The 19,852-nt window shown below is 39.4% G+C and overlaps 1 protein-coding gene across 2 annotated transcripts; it reads left to right on the top strand.

Annotated features, from left to right (window-relative positions):
• The first annotated feature begins 1,701 nt into the window (after positions 1-1,701).
• On the top strand, positions 1,702-19,120 carry ptpn11a (protein tyrosine phosphatase non-receptor type 11a). Of its 2 annotated transcripts, none has more exons than XM_044333483.1 (16): positions 1,702-2,061; positions 5,707-5,829; positions 7,268-7,462; positions 9,280-9,472; positions 9,601-9,720; positions 9,849-9,962; positions 10,120-10,216; positions 10,334-10,413; positions 10,674-10,832; positions 11,175-11,306; positions 12,577-12,731; positions 14,630-14,697; positions 14,795-14,946; positions 17,109-17,227; positions 17,357-17,462; positions 18,788-19,120. In XM_044333483.1, the coding sequence occupies exons 1-15, from the start codon at positions 2,048-2,050 to the stop codon at positions 17,424-17,426; spliced, it is 1,791 nt and encodes a 596-aa protein (XP_044189418.1). In that variant the 5' UTR covers positions 1,702-2,047; the 3' UTR covers positions 17,427-17,462; positions 18,788-19,120. The 2 variants fall into 2 exon arrangements, with proteins under 2 accessions (XP_044189418.1, XP_044189417.1); XM_044333482.1 differs by having other exon boundaries at positions 1,703-2,061; positions 10,334-10,431.
• Positions 19,121-19,852: the final 732 nt, after the last annotated feature.

The following is a 19,852-nucleotide window of genomic DNA, read 5'->3' as shown; positions in this document are numbered from 1 at the left end:
TACAGATTAATTCATGCCATTAACGTTTGTTCATCTGACACTGTTTTATCACCAGTTTACTGTAATTATGTGGTTTAAGATAACTGCCATCATCTCAGTGATGGGTCCTAGTAAAGCTTACATCCTAAAAAACTCTCCTTAAAGACCCCAAAAACAAAAACTTTCTGGCTTGGAGCTGGACGTCACAATTTAAAGAGTGTTTTTTTTCTTCTAACAATATCTTTATTGATATTTTCAAATAATATCCAACAGTATAGACACACATATGTTCATAGAGATTATAAAGGATAATATCAAAGGCAAGTAGTCTCTAGTTTGTAACATTTGATAACTCCTGATATCAAATTGTTCCAATAGAATAATCAATAAATAAATGATAATGAATATATGTAGTTTTTGTTGGTGCAGCTCAGGCGTTTAAGTCTCATTTCAAGTATTTTTCTGAGTTACTATAATACCAAAATCAAACTACTTGCTCCTCTCACAAGAGAAAATATTCATTAAGAGTGAGATGACACTGAACAGCCTGATACTCCTGGTACTGTTTTTCATCTATGCATCTAAATGGAGGAAAATGAAAGCCCTGTTTTCAGTTTTTAAAAGGGACGTTGTGGACAGTCGTCTCAGTGCTTTGAGACTAATGAAAGGAAAACATGCAGAGTCTCTACTCAGAGTTTACAACGAACTGAAAATATCTGATGACCTCCAGAGCAGCGGTCAGCACTCAGGTTCAACCATGGGCCAGTTTTTTTTTTAGCACTGCCTATAGGGGGGCCGACATATAGGCGCTGTGAAAACGAAGCCTAATATGTTTTGTTTATTTCTTTTTATTGATTCAAGAATAAAATTGGGGTTGTATCTGTGGGCAGATTTCATAATTCCCATTAGAAAGTGACAGCAGCTTATTTTAATACTCATTTGGCAAAAAATGACTCATAAACATGAACACTTCCTCTATGTTACAATACAAGACTAGAAATGTAATTGGTAACGTATCCACACACAATAAAAAGTGCTGTTATTGACACAAATCTGTTTTGCTGACATCAGCCAAATTATGTTATGTACCTTTTTTATTCACCTGGTAAATTTATAAGATGTTAGGAGGTCAAATATGTTGGGATTTACATGAGACTTGTGTTTACATTGTTATCTCCTGTAGATTTATGAGGAGTCATGAACAAGATTTGATGTATAAAAGGGAAAACTTCAGCTTTCCTTTAAGGGCCAAATATTTTTGTTGGACGCCCAGATTTGGCCCACAGGCCACTATTTGCCAACCACTCCCCCAGAGCAACTACATTAAAAAATAATCATGGTATCATTGTAATATTTTCTATTATTATTTACCTTATTATATTATTATTTTATTGCTTCTCCTTGTTATTTTAAGTCATCTTTCTTATCTAATGTGCCTTGTATGTTAAGAGATGTTTATTGTTGTTATTGTTTGTATGTTGATGCTTGTAAATTAACCCTTTCTTAATGATAATAAAAAAAGATGATTATGTAATCATGTGATCTCTGCGGACTCCGCTAAGTTTCAATTTGTGCAACTGTCGCGCGGCAGAGGCGGTGCGGCAGCGGCAGAGCGTTCCACTCCCTCCACTGCCGCTCTGCCGCGAGTGCCGCTGAAATCAATAAGCTCTAATGAGCATGCGCGGAGTGAAAGTGGACGGGCTCTTTAATTTACGTTACGCTGTTTGCCGGACGGGTCCGAACGCTGCGGTTTCTTTCGAGGGGGCGACGCGCAAGCGAACATCGGCCGCCGCGGGTGGAAAAATCTGCGCACCCTCTGTTTTGTCGCATGTTTGGTGACGTCCGATAATCGACTTGCTGTGAAGTCTCCGGGGCCGAGGCCTACAGACTTTTTGTAGCGCCCGCTGGTAAAATCTCCCGTCGATGCCTGGATTCCGGTGCCCGTTGTGACCGGGTGTGAACCGATGAAGCACTTTATCCTGTGATTGAAGCAGAAACGGTCGGAAACGTTAGCCAGCTAGCTGAAGCTACCGCTAACTGCCAGCGAGGAAGTGAGGAGCGAAAAAAAATGACATCTCGGAGGTAAAAGGAGGGGGGGGGGGAAGGCTGTGTGGAAAACAATGTCTGCTGATCATGTTAGCTGAGCTGGCTAACTTTAACTCAACTCAGCTGTTTGGATGTTGTCGGTAAACAAGCTCAGAGTGTCCCGGTGTTTCTGGAAAAAAAAAAGCTGGAATAGCTAGCAAAACCGCTTCATGTAGCACACACACCGGCAACTTGTAACCCAGTCAGAAGCTGTTTGGCACACACTGTAAACACTGATACCAAACCTACAGAGCTCACTCACTTCTTTGTTATTCATAGATTCTAGTAACAGACAGAGTTGAAGATAGCTGAACACTGACTTTGACCGCTGAAAACCGAGCACAGCTACTGTCAGCAGCACTGAACGGCTTTATTGTGTTATGAAATGCAAATCAAGTCAGTTTCGTGCAACTACACATCACGAATCACAGATCGGTCTCAGAGCGACTTCTATCCTTAGATTTGGAAAAGGAAAAAAATGCCTTTTTAATGGGGGGAAAAAGGGGAGGAAACTTCAGGAAGAGCAACAGAAGAGGAGAGATCTCTCCTCCAGTACGGAGACATGAAATGTGAATATATATATATATATATACAGACAGTAGAAAGAATGACAATATTAAAGGACGTGTTCACACTTTTTAAAGCAACAGTCAGGAGCCCAGATGAACTGTGAAACATGATTTTCTTACTGTAATAATCCCCCCTGTTCCCCCCTTCATAATGCACTTACAATCTAAGTGATGAGGGACAAAATCCACAGTCCTCCTTCTGTGCAAAAAACATATTTTAAAGTTAATCTGAAGCTAATATGAAACTTCAGCATCCAAACGAGTCAAATCAAGTAGATATCTTTCAATGTTACAGTCTTTTTAGTGCCAAAGTCCCTCTTTCTGTTACTATACTTCCACCACAGCTCAACAGGGAAACACTGTCCGAGGAAAACCTGACTGTCGTTTTAAGACAGACTTGAAAAATTGTGAACTCATCCTTTAAGTAAATAGAGTACAAACATAAAATACTAAGTGTAAAGCATTTGGAGCAGAGCGTAAAAGTGATTTGAAGTGAAGGCTGCGGATCAGAGACGACATCAAGCGACATTCAGGTGCTGCTAAGATCTCGCAGGACCGCAAAACCTCCTCAGTATCACAAAGAAAGACGACAGACAAAACTGAAAGATATCATTTTTAGAGGGAGAAGACTAGAGCTGCAACGATTAATTGATTGAATGATTAGCTGCCCGTTATTTTGACAGCTGATTAATCATTTTGAGTCATTTTTTTTAAGGGCAAAATGTCCAAATTCTCTGATTCCAGCTTCTCAGATGTGACTATTTTCTGGTTTCTTTTAGTCTCCTATGACAGTAAACTGAATATCTTTGAGGTGTCGGGACAAAACAAGACATTTTACACTGTTTTCTGGCATTTTTTTGACCAAACAACTAATTGATTAATTGATAAAATAATTGACAGCTTAATGGATAATAACAGTTAGTTGCAGCCCTGCTTGGTACTGACACAACAAGAGAAAGGGAGGGAACAGAGACCACCAGTGTTTTAACTCTAAGTCTTGATTTCATACGAACGGTCACACAGCAGGACGTACAGTCATGTTGGGTCTGAAGTGACGGATTGTAAATCATCCGCGGCGGTTGAGACACTCGCATTGTGTCCGAAACCTCTCTGGTGTTTACTCACTCCCAACCTTTTCTTGGCACTGAGGATTGTTCTTATACCGTCAGTGTCGCTGCTGCGGCTCGGCCTGTTTGTGGGTTTGACATGCCTGTTCTTAAATTATATGAGCTCCGGTTCAGGCGTGATCTCTCTCTCTTCCTCTCTCTCTCTCTCTCTCTTCCTCCCAACACACAAATAAGCTTTTGGTAAAAGTCAGAAAATAAACAGATGGAGAAGAGAGGAAGAAGACAAGAGAGAAAATAGAGAGAGGCCTCGAGAGACGGAAACGTAGACTTGTTTAGTCTGTGTTGAGTTGTGGTTATTTAAAGAATTAAAAAAAAAAAAAACCCAACAGATTGACCTTCATGTACAGCTGTTATGCAGTGATGTTCTGGTTACTCTTCAGTACTGATGACTGGCCTCAGTTTAAAGTCAGTGTTCAATGTATTTACAGCAGAAAACTCCAGAATAACATAAAGAGCTGCGAGGATTAGTAGATTAATCAACTATTTTGAGTCATTTTAAAGAAAAAAATGTGCAAATTCTCTGATTCCAGTTTCTTGATTGTGAATATTTTATGGGGTTTTTTTACAGTAAACTGAATATCTTTGAGTTTTGGACAAAATAAAACATTTGAGGATGACATTTTTCACCGTTTTTTTCATCAAGGAAAATATTCAACAAATTAATCAGTAATAAAAATAATCTTTAGTTGCAGCCTTAATAACCTATAATGAAATATAATCATCATTCAGGTTTTCCTCACTGCCTGGGAACCTTTGAGATATATATATATAATATATACTTATATACTTATATACTACAGTGAGGCTGCAACTAATGATTATTTTCATTATCAATTAATCAGTTTTTAGTGATATAGCTCAATATCTATATATTAATATCTAATAATGTCCTCCTGCTTCTTGATGTACTTTTAGTGTCATCTCTTGCTTTTTCTTCTGTGTGAAGTGTCTTTTAGAAAAATGCTCTATAAATAAAATGTATTATTATTATTATTATATCAGAAATCACACATTTTTCTCAAAGGAGCTTTGCAATCTGTACAGTATACAAATCCTTCATCTATAGGTCCTTCATCGATTCATCGTTCGGTCTACAAAACGTCTGAGAAATTATAGCTTTTTAGTCACTTTTCACTATTTTCTGAGTCTCAGGTGACGTCTTGTTTTCTGACCAACAGTTGAAAAACCAACGATGTTCAGTTTACTGTCATTTATGATACAGAAAAACGTGAAATCGTCACATTTTAGAAGCTAAAACCAGATAATTTTTTGGCCATTTTTATTCAATCATCAAAACTAGCTATTGATTAATCAACCATTCAACTAATTGTTACAGCTTGACGCTACAGTGAACTCTGTAGCGAACAGTAAATAAAGATTTTTGGACTCATAGCCATAACTGACAGGTGTAGTTATGGTGCAACTATAGTTTTTTTTTATCTATTACATGAGTTATGGTTAGAAAAAAAGTTGTTTAAATGACGTGTTTATTACTATTTTCATTGCAATGTGGGAAGTTTTGAGGACACTGTATAACATGGGGCAGTTTTATCAGGATTTTTCGTTAAAACGTCGTTAAAATTTAGTTTCTGGTAACTTTATTTGCACCGTGTATCAGTCAGATAGCAGAGTAACAAGGTTATATTCACTGGGATTGAATCAAACCTTGTATTTCTACATAATCTACTGTAGATTTGTGAAATTCTGACAAGTTTTGTCGTTTAATATAAATATCAAAACTTCAGCTTTCATCAGGAGGCCAAATATGTTTCCCTGAGGGCCGGATTTCGCCCTCAGGCCACTATTTGCCCACCACTAGACATACAGTAGAGCATTAATTTGATAAAAAGTCAAAGATGAAAGTAAACAAAGCGCACTATACAGTAATCAGGAAGTGATTTCAGACACACAGAAGCTAATCATCGTTCCTCTCTCCCATCTCTCAGGTGGTTTCACCCCAACATCACAGGCGTGGAGGCTGAAAACCTCCTGCTGACTCGAGGAGTGGATGGCAGCTTCTTAGCCAGACCCAGTAAGAGTAACCCGGGAGACTTCACCCTCTCAGTACGGTGAGTCACTATCGGCTATAAGCAGTAATCACTTCCCTTTTTAAAGAAAACGTTGAATGATAGTATGAAGACCGACCTTTTTACTAATAATAAAAATTAAAAAAAAGCTTGTGGTTTTTATCTCGGGGCCTGTCGACTCATAAATTTTGACGCTGAAGTATCATTAACTGGGTTTAGCTGATGTAGACGATGTTATTTTTGGAAAGAGTCTCATGTTTGAGCCCGTTCTCTCTCTCTCTCTCTCTCTCTTTCTCTCTCATCTCTTCACCATATTTACTTCCTATGGAAACAAAACAAAGTCACGCTCCTCTTGTGGAGACATTTCCAGACTGGGAGACCAGTCTCTTCTGGTTCAAACCAGCGCATGTCTTTTCTCCCTTCTCTGCACATTATTTCTGCCAGACTTTTTAACCAGAAGTCATTCAGGGTTACAGAGCTCCAGACCTGCCACAAGTTCTCCTTTTTTTTTTTTTTTTTTTTTTTTTTTATATTTTCCGAGATAATGGTGGTCACCTACGATGACTCAACGCAGTTTTGTAGCGTCTTATCTGATTGGCCGCTCGGTCTGTTGCATAAAAACGTTCAGTTCAGTCTCTCGGTGTCGTCACCGCTGCCTTTGAATATCTTTCACAGCTTTTTAAGTCTCTCACCTCTTGTAAATAGCAGAGATGTTGTAAGTGATGCATGCAGCACACTTAGAAACAATTCACTGATCAGTCAGTCGAATTATTTCACAGCAAAAATGCCAAAATTTCACTGGTTCCAGCTTCAGAATATTGATGCATTGACTGAGGAAAGAGAGAAATATTATATATATAGTACAATCAGCTCACCTGCACTAAACTGATACAACAGTGAGTCTCATCTGTTAACCTGGAAGACTCGTGTTTTGTTTGAGCTGTGAAACATCAGATTTCAACACGGCGAGAGAAATAAAAAAAAAGTGTGAATCAGTCAGCAGCTGGAGAGTCAATAACACTGGACTTAAGAGAAGGAGACTGTAGAGACGTCGGTCTGTTTGAACAGTAGTTTAGTCGACTTCGCTGCATTTATCACCGGACAGCGACTGACAAAATGTGAATCTACTCTACTCGACAGATATGTTGATTTAGCAGCTTTTAGCGGGCAGCCTGAGACTGTTTGTTGCTTTTTTTTTATACCAGATATGTCAAAAAAGCTGAATATTTTGGGGTTTTGGACTTTAAGTTGAATGAAACAACACTTTAAAGATATGTTAACTTAAATTTTGAAAAATTTTTCACATTTTTCTGTCATTTTATAGACAAAATGAGTTTAGTTGCAGCTTATTTTAACTATAACACATGCACAAGTCTATACATGGACTCATATGACTCCTCGGTATAGATATATGTGTTTATAATGTTCTCGCTCCTGATGCTAACTCTTCTGTAAATGTGTTTTTGTTTTTTTTCTGCAGGCGAAATGGAGCCGTCACCCACATTAAGATCCAGAACACAGGAGACTACTACGACCTCTACGGCGGGGAGAAGTTTGCCACTCTGGCGGAGCTGGTCCAGTATTACATGGAGCATCACGGCCAGCTGAAAGAGAAAAACGGAGACGTTATCGAGCTCAAGTATCCGCTCAACTGCGCGGACCCCACCTCAGAGAGGTGAGCACGGACACGTTATCGGTTCTACTTTGGGTCGTATGTATTGTAACATATTGGGACGGCCAAGTTTGGAATAAGTACGACTTTTATTGTGTTAGTAAGCTGTATACTGTAATGTGGTTGTACTGTGCAGACGTTTAGGCACTAAAAGTAAAGTGAGGCTTCAAAAATAATTCCATGAGTAGTTTTTATTTATCAAATAACTTCGTACAAAGTTCAGCAAACAGCAGAAACTTAAAGTAAAGCCTTTAAACCAGCAGCAGTTCTCAGTGTTTCAGGTTCTCGGCAGGTCGGTTGTTCCTGCATCTTGTAGAAGTCGTTGCAGTTCCTCTTCTGTCTTTTCATGTTAATCCCAGACTGACTCCATGATGTTGACGTTAGATGAGAATCTAAACATCTGAAGTGCAGTACCGTTCTGTTATTGTGGGTTGCAACGTTGACCGTAGTTTTACTTTTGTCAGCTATTTTTATTCAGTCTTCGTCTTGTGTCAGATGTCAGATGACAGATGTCCTTCTTAGTTGTTGCCACATTTAGTCAACATCATCCTGTTTCTTTTTAAGTTGTAGTTGACTAAAAGTCTGTTTGTTTTAGTCTTATCTTAGTTATATTGAACATTCCAGTCAATCTAGTCTATCTGAAGCCAATCATCTTTTGTTATTTTAGTCAAACTTATTTTATTTTTTATCTTATTTTATCTTTTATCTGATGAAAAACAGGCTGAATGATTAAGATGCAGCTTTGCAAAAAGTGTCTGATCTGATGGTGTCAATGTAAGGAAAACATCCAGACACGGAACATGTTCGGACTTACATTTTTATTTTGAAAGCAACACAATTCAACAACTGGGTGACACCGACGTACACACTAGGGGTGTGCCCAAATACAAATATGTTATTCGGCAAAGCACAAATAGTGGGTTTCATACGAATATTTGTTTCATGCAAATATTTTAAAAATGATTTGTTTTCGGGAAGAAAAAAAAAGGTCAGGTTACATCTGTATCTCAGCCGTTACGTCTATCAGCAGGTCTCAACGAGGGGAGTCACATCCACCTGCTACATGACGCACATTTCCTAATTTAGACATCACTCCTGGAGCTACTGACACTTTAATTTTCTAAAATTAAAAACGTAATAAAAACAAAAACAGTGTTTTTAGGCCTCTTTCTACTTTTATTCGAATACAAATAATTTTGCTGCCTCAATAAATACAGATACAGATACAAATACTGGACCCTCCTCACATCCCTAGTATACACACACACACACATACACACACACACACACCGTTGTAACATAACTGCATAACTGACCGCCTAACCAACACTCATATTCATTGGTTGTATTTAGAAAAAAAAACAGTCTATAATATTCTGTCTCGGTTTTGGTAAAGTTTTTATTTTTTAAACTACATTTTAATCTCCTCTTTTTTTCATCAACAGTATTTCATGTTGATACAGTCACAGTTAGTGTTTAATGACGTCGGTGTCGTCTCATCTTTGTCATGGAAACGATGGTTGTTGACGAGCATATGTTAGTCATAGTTTTCATTAACGAAATTCACACCAGATGATTGGAAGGAAGAAACAAGGATTGACTGAAGGAAGTAAACGAGGAAGGAAGGAAGGAAAGAAGAAAGGAAGGATAGGAGCTAGAAATGAAGGAAGGAGGAAATGAAACAAGGAAGGAGAGAAGGAAGGAAGGATAGAAGCTAGGAGCGAAGGAAAGAAAAAGGAAGGACACAAGGACAGACAGAATGAAAGAAGGAACCACTGAAAGACAGCAGTCAGCGGACTCACACTCTCCTGTTTCTGCAGATGGTTCCACGGTCACTTGTCGGGTCGGGAGGCCGAGAAGCTGCTGACAGAAAAGGGGAAGAACGGCAGCTTCCTGGTGAGAGAGAGCCAGAGTCATCCCGGAGACTTCGTCCTGTCGGTGCGAACGGGAGACGACAAGACGGACAGCAGTGACAGCAAACCCAAAGTCACTCACGTCATGATCCGCTGTCAGGTAAACCCGCCTTCCTCCTCAACGCTCCTCAGCTAAACGGAGACATTTTATTCTTTCAGTTCATCGTGATTGTCTCGTGACTGGTCTTTTGCACTCGTCGCTGATGTGTCTGCGTCTTTCTCATCCAGCATGACCTGAAGTACGACGTGGGCGGAGGGGAGAAGTTTGACTCCCTCACCGACTTGGTAGAGCACTACAAAAAGAACCCCATGGTGGAAACTCTGGGTACCGTGCTTCAGCTCAAACAGGTACCTCTCCTCCTCCTCCTCCTCCTCCTCCTCCTCCTCCTCCTCCTCCTCCTCCTCTTCCTCCAAGTATCCCAAAGCTGACTTTACAATCTGCTCAACAAGTAAGACAACTTCTCTCTCCTCTCCAGCCGCTGAACACTACTCGCATCAACGCTGCAGAGATCGAGAGTCGAGTCAGGGAGCTGAGCAAACTAGCGGAGGCCACAGACAAGGTCAAACAAGGCTTCTGGGAGGAATTTGAGGTGAGCGTTTGTCTCATTCTGCAGATCTGTCCTTTTTTTTATGGATGAAACAATCTACAAGACAACATAAAGAGTAAATACATATCATGCAGTTTGATAAAAGATGTTCTGGTTGGCTGGAAATGTTGACTCTCTTGTTTCTTTCTTTCTTCCTCAGACCTTGCAGCAACAAGAGTGCAAACTGCTCTACAGTCGCAAAGAAGGCCAGAGAGCAGAGAACAAAAACAAGAACAGATACAAGAACATTCTGCCTTGTGAGAAACTCTCTTTCACTGTAACAACCTCTGAGTTGTATCTCTGTAAGCGCAGGAATCACCTGAAGAGATTTTCAAAACTAACTGTGCAGTTTCTGTTTCTGTTTCTGTTTCCAGTCGACCACACTCGTGTGTGTCTGAAAGACGGGGACCTAAATGAGCCAGGCTCTGATTACATCAACGCCAATATCATCATGGTAGTATCTGCTATCATGGTAAACTCACTTCATCCTCAGGACACACACACACAAACACACACACACACATATAAACGTAATTAATTCTGTGTATGATAATATGTAGATGATCCAGATGTTAACATGTGTCAGTTTACACTCTTGTTTTTGACTCCTTGTGTTGTGTTTCTGTTCATGTCGAATATTCAGCTGACTGTCATGTCCATCTGTGTGTGTGTGTGTGTGTGTGTGTTTCTGTGTGTGTGTGTGTGTGTGTTCAGCCCGAGCTGGACTCAAAGTGTAACAGTACCAAGGGGAAGAAGTCCTACATCGCCACTCAGGGCTGCCTGCAGAACACCATCAGTGACTTCTGGAGGATGGTGTTTCAGGAGAACTCTCGAGTCATCGTCATGACTACCAAAGAGGTGGAGAGAGGGAAGGTGAGCACAATTAAGACGGTGTAGTTTCAACAAGCTCTCCCAAATTAAATGAAAAAATACATTGTTTGTCCTCTAGAACAACACGTTGTTGGATCAGATGCCTCTATCGACAGGACGACGTAGTTTGTCTGCCTCTGTTTGACCGGTAGAACGGCGCTCCCTTGTGGCTAAACAGAGTAAAAGCGCTAATTGAGAAAGTGGTGATGTGCTGTGATGGCAATAGAAACGGTCGTTGGTGTTGTTGACATCTTTATGTTGTATGAAACCGACAGACGTTACATCAATATGCTGTATTTCCAAATAAGCTACAATTTATTTTTTATCTTTCACTTCTCCCGACAGAGTAAGTGTGTGAAATACTGGCCGGACATGTCGGCTCTGAAGGAGTACGGCGCCATGCGTGTTCGCAACGTCAGAGAGACGGCCGCACATGACTACATCTTAAGAGAACTCAAACTGTCCAAAGTTGGACAGGTAAGTGTGTGTGTTGTTACTATAACATTATAAGTTAGTAATTGATTGTTTAAGAAAAATCTGGATTTGTATTTCATAAGATTGAGATGATCTGTTTATTTGTTCTTAACCTGTAAAACAAAAGTGAAATCCAGTCTATAGACAGTACCTGTAGTGTCACTAATGGCGCTGGTGGATGCTTTGAAGTGTATCTTTTAATTAACATGTCATTGTGTTTCTATTGTTTTTTTGCACTTAACAAATACATGTGGGCTTTTCTTACGTAACAAGTCCAAAAATATTTCTACATGTTCTTAAAAATGTTTTATTATCAAAAAAAAAAAAAAAAAATCACATATAAAGTATGTCATGTTAACAGTATGTTGTACTTTTAACTTCACCAGACGCATTAGTTCCTACAGAAGACGTCAATGTTTAAAAGCTGGTCACAAATATATCGTTTCATTTTTAAAAAAGGGTTCAGTAACTTCCTAAAACAGCTGGTCGCTGTAGTTTTTAGCAAACGTTACTCAAACAGGAGGAAATAGTGCATTTGTTGGGGACTATTTTTAGCGGTGGATGAATCCACATTTGATGCTCTAGTGAGTATTTCGGGCAGTAGGATGGTGTGTGTGTTCGTGGTGATGAAGGAACATGTCACTCAGTGCAGCGATGTGACTCACTGATGTGTTTTTAATAGTTTTTGGACAACAACAGAGGAATAAGATACATCAGGCTTTGATACAAACACAATACTTGTTAGCAGATCAATTTATTGTTTTGGTCTTAAAAGAAAATATAGATTACCAGACTTTACTTGAAATTTGACTATATTTGGTTGGTGATCTCTGCTAGAAATATACAAGACATGTAATTTTAAACTACTGTTCACATTATTAGATAAATTTGTCATTTCAGGTTGTAAAAAATATTGTTTTAACTGATTTATCTTTGTGAAACGGTAATATATCAATGAATTATATTTATTACCGGAAAGCAACACATGGATTTCATATGCACAAATTCAAAACAATACAATATCTTCGCCATCACGTCTCTTTTTTTTTTTCCTCACATTTTAAGATGCTGACCAGATGCTTGAAAGATTTTCTGTCATAAATTTGATTCAAAAACATTTTACTGCATTCACATGACAAAAAAAATACAACCTTACAGATTTACACTATCATAAAAGTCCATTTAAAATCTGTTCAGATCATTAAGAACATCGTATTCATGTTCTGAGCTTGGTATTGATTTGTATTGGTAACACACTGCTGCGTGTTTTCAGGGCAACACAGAACGTACAGTTTGGCAGTACCACTTCAGGGCCTGGCCGGACCACGGAGTCCCCACCGACCCGGGCGGTGTATTGGACTTCTTAGAGGAGGTCAACCTGAAACAGGAGAGCATACTGGACGCTGGACCTATAGCGGTACACTGCAGGTACATATACACAGAAAACCAAACACTTTACGCCCTAACAATGAGGTTCACGTCAAACTTGGTAGCCCTCGATCAATAAATCATTACAGTTAAACCAGAACCTTCCCTTCACTGAGACGCAGTTTCAGTCATCAGTAAATCCACTTTAGTTTAGTTTATTATATTTATTTGTCAGGGTGCACAATAAAACATTTATCTCACACAGGCGGAAGAGATTTATTTATTTATTTATTTCTCTATATCTCTGTTTTGTGTCTCCGGGTTATGCTAACCCATTGTTGCTAACTTTGCAGCTAACCTCCTTTTACTTTTCCAGCACTTGGGGAAACAACAGACGTGACTTTTTAGCATTTATTAACTGTTACACTGTAGTCTGTACTGCACATTTACTGCCAGACTGACAACCTACCGCTAACCTTTTCCTCTGTCCCGCTCGCATCCACCGTCACTTCTCTGCCCCTCGCGGTTTCCCACTCGCTACGCAAACATGCTCCTTAACGGAGCCACGCGACCAGTGGTTTCCCGGGCAACGAGATAAAAGTTGACTCACGTACCGGAGCAGCGCTGCACAGAGACTCCCAAACGCTATTGATTTCCGAATGAATGGATATTTGGCGTTAGTTTTGTCATTAAAAAACATTTTCTTGGCCTGGCGGGGGTTCTTGTTGTGATAATTACAGGAGAAACACTGATTCAGTAAACGTTGAGTGCAGTTAGACCCAGCAGTCTCCATCAGGTTGGGCGAGTTCAAAGTTGTGAAAACAACGGGGGTGTTTTGAATACATCCCCGTTGTTTTCACAGGCAATTTGTTAGTCTGTCCCTCCCACCGCAGGAAATAATGGAGTAATCCTGGAAAGCTACTGATGCAGCACTTTTTCCCTTATGAAAGTAACAAGGAGATTGTTTGACCTATGAGAATTTAGTCGGACGAGAGCATATCGACCAACTAATTGACCAGTCGACCAGCAGACTACAGCCCTAGACATCACAGAAGAACGACGCTCCTTATAACTTTACATCTATGTTCAAAATCATCAAATTTATCACTTTTTCTCCGTTCTGGTTCACAACCAGATATTCTCCACGTCTGGGTGTAAACTGCAAGTGTTGAGAAGCAAGCATAGCATGAAGAACCTCGGAGGAGATTCACAAACAAACAAAAACTAGTCTTTTTATCCCCCAAAAATGTGATATCACAACTTGTATTGTGATGTGTATCAGCAGAACAATCAGAGTGATCAATAAATGAAAATGGAGTTTGTGTATTTTGTTTGTTTTTGACATTACTAAGGAGCAGAATGTCCCATCAACATGGTTCTTATATCCCTGGAAACCCTGACAGTCTCTCCATGTCTCCATCCATCCAGCCATAGATGGATATTTGTGCTGGAATAAAAACTTGTGGATATAAAAAGTCTCCTATAGCATGCTGGGCTGCAACTAGAGATTCCTTTCATTATAGAATAATCTGCAATTGTTTTTTTTATTATTAATCATTTTGTCTATAAAGTATCAGAAAATAATCAAAAATGCCCTTTATAATCTCCCACATTTAACGATGACAGTCAAGAACCTTTAGATAATTAATTTACTGTAATGAATGACAAAGAAAATCATTAAATCATCACATTTAAGCAGCTAAAACCAGGAAACATTTTTGCACATTTGCTTAAAAAATGACTAAAATGATTATTGGATTACCAAAATAGTTGCAGATTAATTTTTTGTCATTCACCTAATCGATTAATCAACTAATCACATGTGTTGCACTGCTCTAAATAGCCTCACTTGTCCTGAAAAATACAATATATGTCATGCATATGTCACATAAACAGGCCGTTAAAGCCTCTAACATAGGAGACATGTCGACTCAAAGACGTTCTCTCGTGTTCTCCAGTGCAGGAATCGGGCGGACAGGAACGTTTATAGTGATCGACATCCTGATAGACGTGATCAGAGAAAAAGGTGAGTCTGAATATCTGATATAAAATCAGTTTAGTTCAAGAAGTTATGCAACCAATGCTTAGGATTATTATTTATCTATGTCGTTTTCGTCCTGCAGGGGTGGACTGTGACATCGACGTGCCAAAGACCATCCAGATGGTTCGTTCTCAGCGCTCTGGGATGGTGCAGACCGAGGCGCAGTACAGATTCATCTATATGGCCGTACAGCACTACATAGAAACGTTGCAGAGACGCATAGAGGAGGAACAGGTGTGCAGCAGACAACATCTCACTTCGGCTCCGTTCACATCACACGCTCAAGTGGCCCCCAGATCCAATTTATTTGCCTCCGAGGCTGCATTTAAGGCCTGGACGCAATTTTTTTCGTGCGATTAATTGGCACGTCAATATATTTTTTCGAACTGTTGTTTGTGTCATGAGTACTTTCACACAGAACGCGAATATTACAAGGCGAAAAGGCGATGTGTGACTTTTCATACAGTGAATAAAAGCATCAACCAATCACAGAGCGTTAATCGCACAGACAGGTGTTTCTTGCGACGGCCCACGTGGGGTGTTGAGTATCCCGCTATGTGAGTTTTGAACTTACTTACCATATCTATATTGATTGATCAGCTCCAGGTCTGTCTGTGAAGGCAGACAGGTAGGTTCACTCACTACGGTGGGTGGAGCAATAAAGCCAATGAATAAATACATTGATGTATCATGTATCATATGCATCATCACCATGTATTTATAAATACAAACACTGTGGATTTCTTCCCGTGGAGCCGACATGCAAACTGTTTTGGTTCAGTAACTCCCTGCTGTCAGTCAGCCTGGTGAAGGAGCTGCAGCTGACAGGCGGCTGCTTCTGTGGACATGAGACGCTGAACGCAGGTCGGAGATCATCATCATCATCATCACTGGAGGATGATGTCATCATCCTCCAGTGATGATGATCTTGTCCTTCTTCTCCTCACTCGACAAAAGAAGAGGAGAGCGTTATATCTGCTCGATCCACAACTAATGCGAACTATTTCGCAATTTCATGTCGTTTATTGGCGTCGCTGTGTATGTGTAAAGGTCGTGTTTACACTGCCTGGTTCAAGTGACCCTATTCTGATTTTTTTTTTTTGCACACATGCGGCACAGATCGGATATGTATTATTATGAACGTGTAAACGGGGGGAAAAAAATGCACATGGAATCGGATATTCTCAGATCTGTTTTGGGCCTCAGTCATATGTGGAAATAAATCTGATAGTGATCAGATATCAATGCCGATGCGGCTGTCATCTAAACGGACAGATCGGATGGATATTCCCCTGTCGTCGTGATTCACACGTCATTGAAAATGCGTCCGTCTTATACTTTTTCACATTTTAATGACATTATTTTCACGTACCTTTTCGCTAACCAAACCCTTGTTTACGTATGCGGGTTGTTTCAAGTGTTAAGAAAGTGTAAAACAAAGGTATCAGATATAAAGAAGATGTAACAGACGGGCAGACAAATCAGATATAGGCAGAAAATCGTAACTGGGCATCAAGACTTGCAGGAAAAATTCTTCAAATTTGGCACAAACATCCACTTAGACCCAAGGATATGAATAGAATTTGGTGGTCAAAGGTCAAAGGTCACTGTGACCTCACAAAACACATTTTTGGCCACAACTCAAGAGTTCATATAAGTATAACAAAGTTTCACGCAAATGTCTAATAGGATAAAACGAGAAAGTGATGACATTTTATAACCAAAAGGTTAAAGGTCAACTTCACTGTGACATCATAAAGTTTTGTAAAAACACTTTTTCTGGCTGTTATTTGGTCAGATACTGAGTTGGTGACACTAATCTTAGAAGTGTGGTGATTTTATTAAATATCTTGAAAGTCTTCACTACAACTATTATGATGGATATAAACTGCAACCTGATTGGCTGGCGGAGGCGTATAACTGTGAGGCGGTATATCTAGTTTCATATCAGATCTGGGCCACTTGGCACATGCGGTTCTACATCTGATCTCTGGCTCATGCGACCGCTGTCAGAACGATCGTGTGGTTTATTTAACGTCTCACTTCTTCACGCATGTCGCCTGTCGACAACGTTCAGCGTCGGTGCCTCACAGCCCAGTAAAAATAAACATTGAGGAAATGGAGCAACAACAGCGACGAGGGTCAACGGAGAGACCAGGAAGTGTCAGATTTGTTTATGGAAAAGCTTCTATTCAAGTCAAACTGGAAGGAATTTATCACAACTGAATAGAAGCACAGTCCATGTTTCTGATTTGACTTTAAATGACGTTATTCTTGTAGGCATGTGGCTCATATTTCAGTTAAGTCTGCACTTGTGTGACAGTTGAACGTAGCCTTTGTCTTTTTTATTTTCACCTTCTCTTGTTTCTAACCTTCCTGTACTTTCTCTTCTGCAGAAAAGTAAGATTAAAGGGCGCGAGTACACCAACATTAAGTACTCTTTGTCTGACCTGACTGGAGGAGAGCAGAGCCCTTTGCCTCCTTGCACTCCTATTCCTACTCCCACCTGCACAGAGTAAGTAAATGCTGATAGTAAAGAACCTGCCTGTTTTAACTGTTTATGTTATATTTAATCACTCTTTGTGTCCTTGTAAAGAAAAGTTTACTGGTAGTTTCTCACTGCAGTGTGTGGATGTGGTTGCAGGATGAGGGATGACAGCTCCAGAGTGTATGAGAACGTGGGCCTGATGCAGCAGCAGAAGAGCTACAGATGAGATTCACCTTTGACCCCAGTGCTCTATCAGTTCCAGGTAAGTACAGTAACATAGCACTCAGCATAGAAAACAATAATATACTGTAAACTCTCAGATTTAAGCCTCAAAATAATGAGTATCAAACACAGAGAAAGGCCTGGTAATAACTCTAAGGCTGCATTCACACCACATCAGGCGGTGCGGCAAAAACGCTTGATAACGTTAAAGTTAGACTTTGCTGTCGGCTTCCCGACTCATTTTAAAAAAGACGAGAGAAAAAGAGAGAGAGAGCAGCTGTGGTCGAGTGACTTAGAGAGTGAATGAAGAGAGGGAGCGCTGGTAGCGAGAAAGCCGGTGAAACAGAGCAATAAAACGTTATTTTCTGATTGTTTCACAGCGGTTACATTGTAGAGCACAAATAAACACGCCCACACCCCTCCACACACGCACACCTCCACTCAACCCTGCAGCTGAACGCCACACCGCCTGATTTGGTCTGAATGCAGCCTAATGACTCACATGGTAAATTCAGTATAATGTACGTTCCTACAGCACTAATCTAATCCAATCTACAGTTGTGGTTCATTGTCTTCAAATATAAACTTTATAAAGTGATATTATGCCAGTGGTTTGTTTTCAGCTCCATCTGCTGCCTCAAAAGTCACCAAATACATCAATAAAAATTGTTTTAACTTAAAAATATTGTTCTAATTTACTACTTTGCCATTTTTTTGTACGTTTTTTTTTTTTAGTTTACTGTTTCATGTTATTATCTTACCAGGAAAGGGAGGGATTATACCTTTATAAATTGCTGTATTGTGAAACATGTTTACAGAGTGTCGAGTTTCATTGACAAGTAGCTTAACCCCGATCAATAAAACAACAAAGTAGAAGTGATTTTTAATCAATAAGAGAATAAAAAATAGGATTTTCTGATGGGGCGTCCTGGTGGCCAAAAGGGTCTAAGACCTCTCATTTCATTTCCTGTCACTTTTATACTGTTATGTTTCAAAATAAAAGCAGAAACATCCAAAAAAAATACTTTAAAAAAAAAAAAAAAAAAGCAAGAAACTCAGAGCAATAGAGTGGTAAGTAAGACAAGACTGTGAAAATGTACATCATAGTGCATTTATTCAATTTATTTAGACAACAAGTAAACATGGAGGAAGTGTTGAGTTAACAGTAAATAAAACAGAAACAGGGATACATCTTACAGCTAATCTCAGATCTCTCAGGCTTTTTCTGGCTAATTTATGTTTCATATGTATGTTTGTGTATCATCCGTATGTACAAAATAATACAGCTATACTGTTGAGATTATTAGAATTCATTCAGTCATTAATATCAGACTCCTAATTATTTTTCCTCTCTGTCTCCTTCAGGATCTTGATACCTGACCAGTTTTTTTTCGCCAGCCACACCTTGACGCCTGAGACTTGACCGTAAAATAACATGGATCAATGGAAAAAAACACAACACACAAAAATAAACAAAAAAAAAAAAAAAACATAATGTGAGAGAGACCAGACACCAGGGTCCTCCTGTTTTTTTCGCTCATCCTACATGAACGTTGGCCCTCTAGTTGAATTTAAACCACTGTGATCATCAGAAGAGCCTTTTGAGAAGCCTAACACGCTAAATCCTCTACTAAACAACACACAGTCTGGGGTTTTTTAGCCGCAACAAGGGCTGCAAACAGCGAGCGCTCTCTCTCTCTCTCTCCTCAGAGGGGGGGGAAAAAAAACCTAGCTAACCTTTGTTCATCTCTCGTTTTTTTTTTCAAAAAATTTTTATTAACCAAAGGAAAATAATGTAGATTGTTTGTTTTGTAGATGGAAGTGAGGAGTTTTCTGGAAAAAAAAAAAAAAAAAAAAGGCCTGTGCCAAAACCACGAGTTTTATCCACCGATTTAAAAAGTCTTTATCGGGCCTGTGAAGCCTTTTATAAAGCAGCGGGAGCTGAGAGAGCGCGTTTGTGGAGCAAAAGTGGGGCAAAGTTTCCAGTGATTTATTGTCTCGTTTTCACTGAGTCGTATATAGTGTAATGTTTCTGAATGAAGAAGTATTGGCATTGTAATGTAATACCATATTTACTGTTGATTCGTAATCCACTGACTTCTAAACATGAATTCCTTGTTTTTTTTTGTTTTTTTTTTAATTTTATTTTATTTTTTTGCGCCAGAACTGCCTTGAATAGAAACTTTTAATTCAGGCTGTTCTGTTTGTTTTTCCACGTTGGGTTTAATATGTTTCCACTGAGATACACGCGGTATCTGTTGATTAACCATTCCTGAGCTCAAGCCGAATGTCCTTAATGCCGCGTTTTTACGCCGCGGCATAACAGTTACAGTCACAGCCTTGATTCACCTGGTGGATTTATTAAATAATCTAATCTGGGATTAAGATTAAGGGGAGTTTTCAGGGGAGGGCACATGTTTGATTTTTTTT

Source organism: Thunnus albacares, chromosome 18 (genome assembly GCF_914725855.1).
Source record: "Thunnus albacares chromosome 18, fThuAlb1.1, whole genome shotgun sequence".
Classification (NCBI taxonomy): Eukaryota; Metazoa; Chordata; class Actinopteri; order Scombriformes; family Scombridae; genus Thunnus; species Thunnus albacares.
Note: the sequence above shows the minus strand (reverse complement) of the source record. Positions and strands in the feature narration are given on the sequence as shown.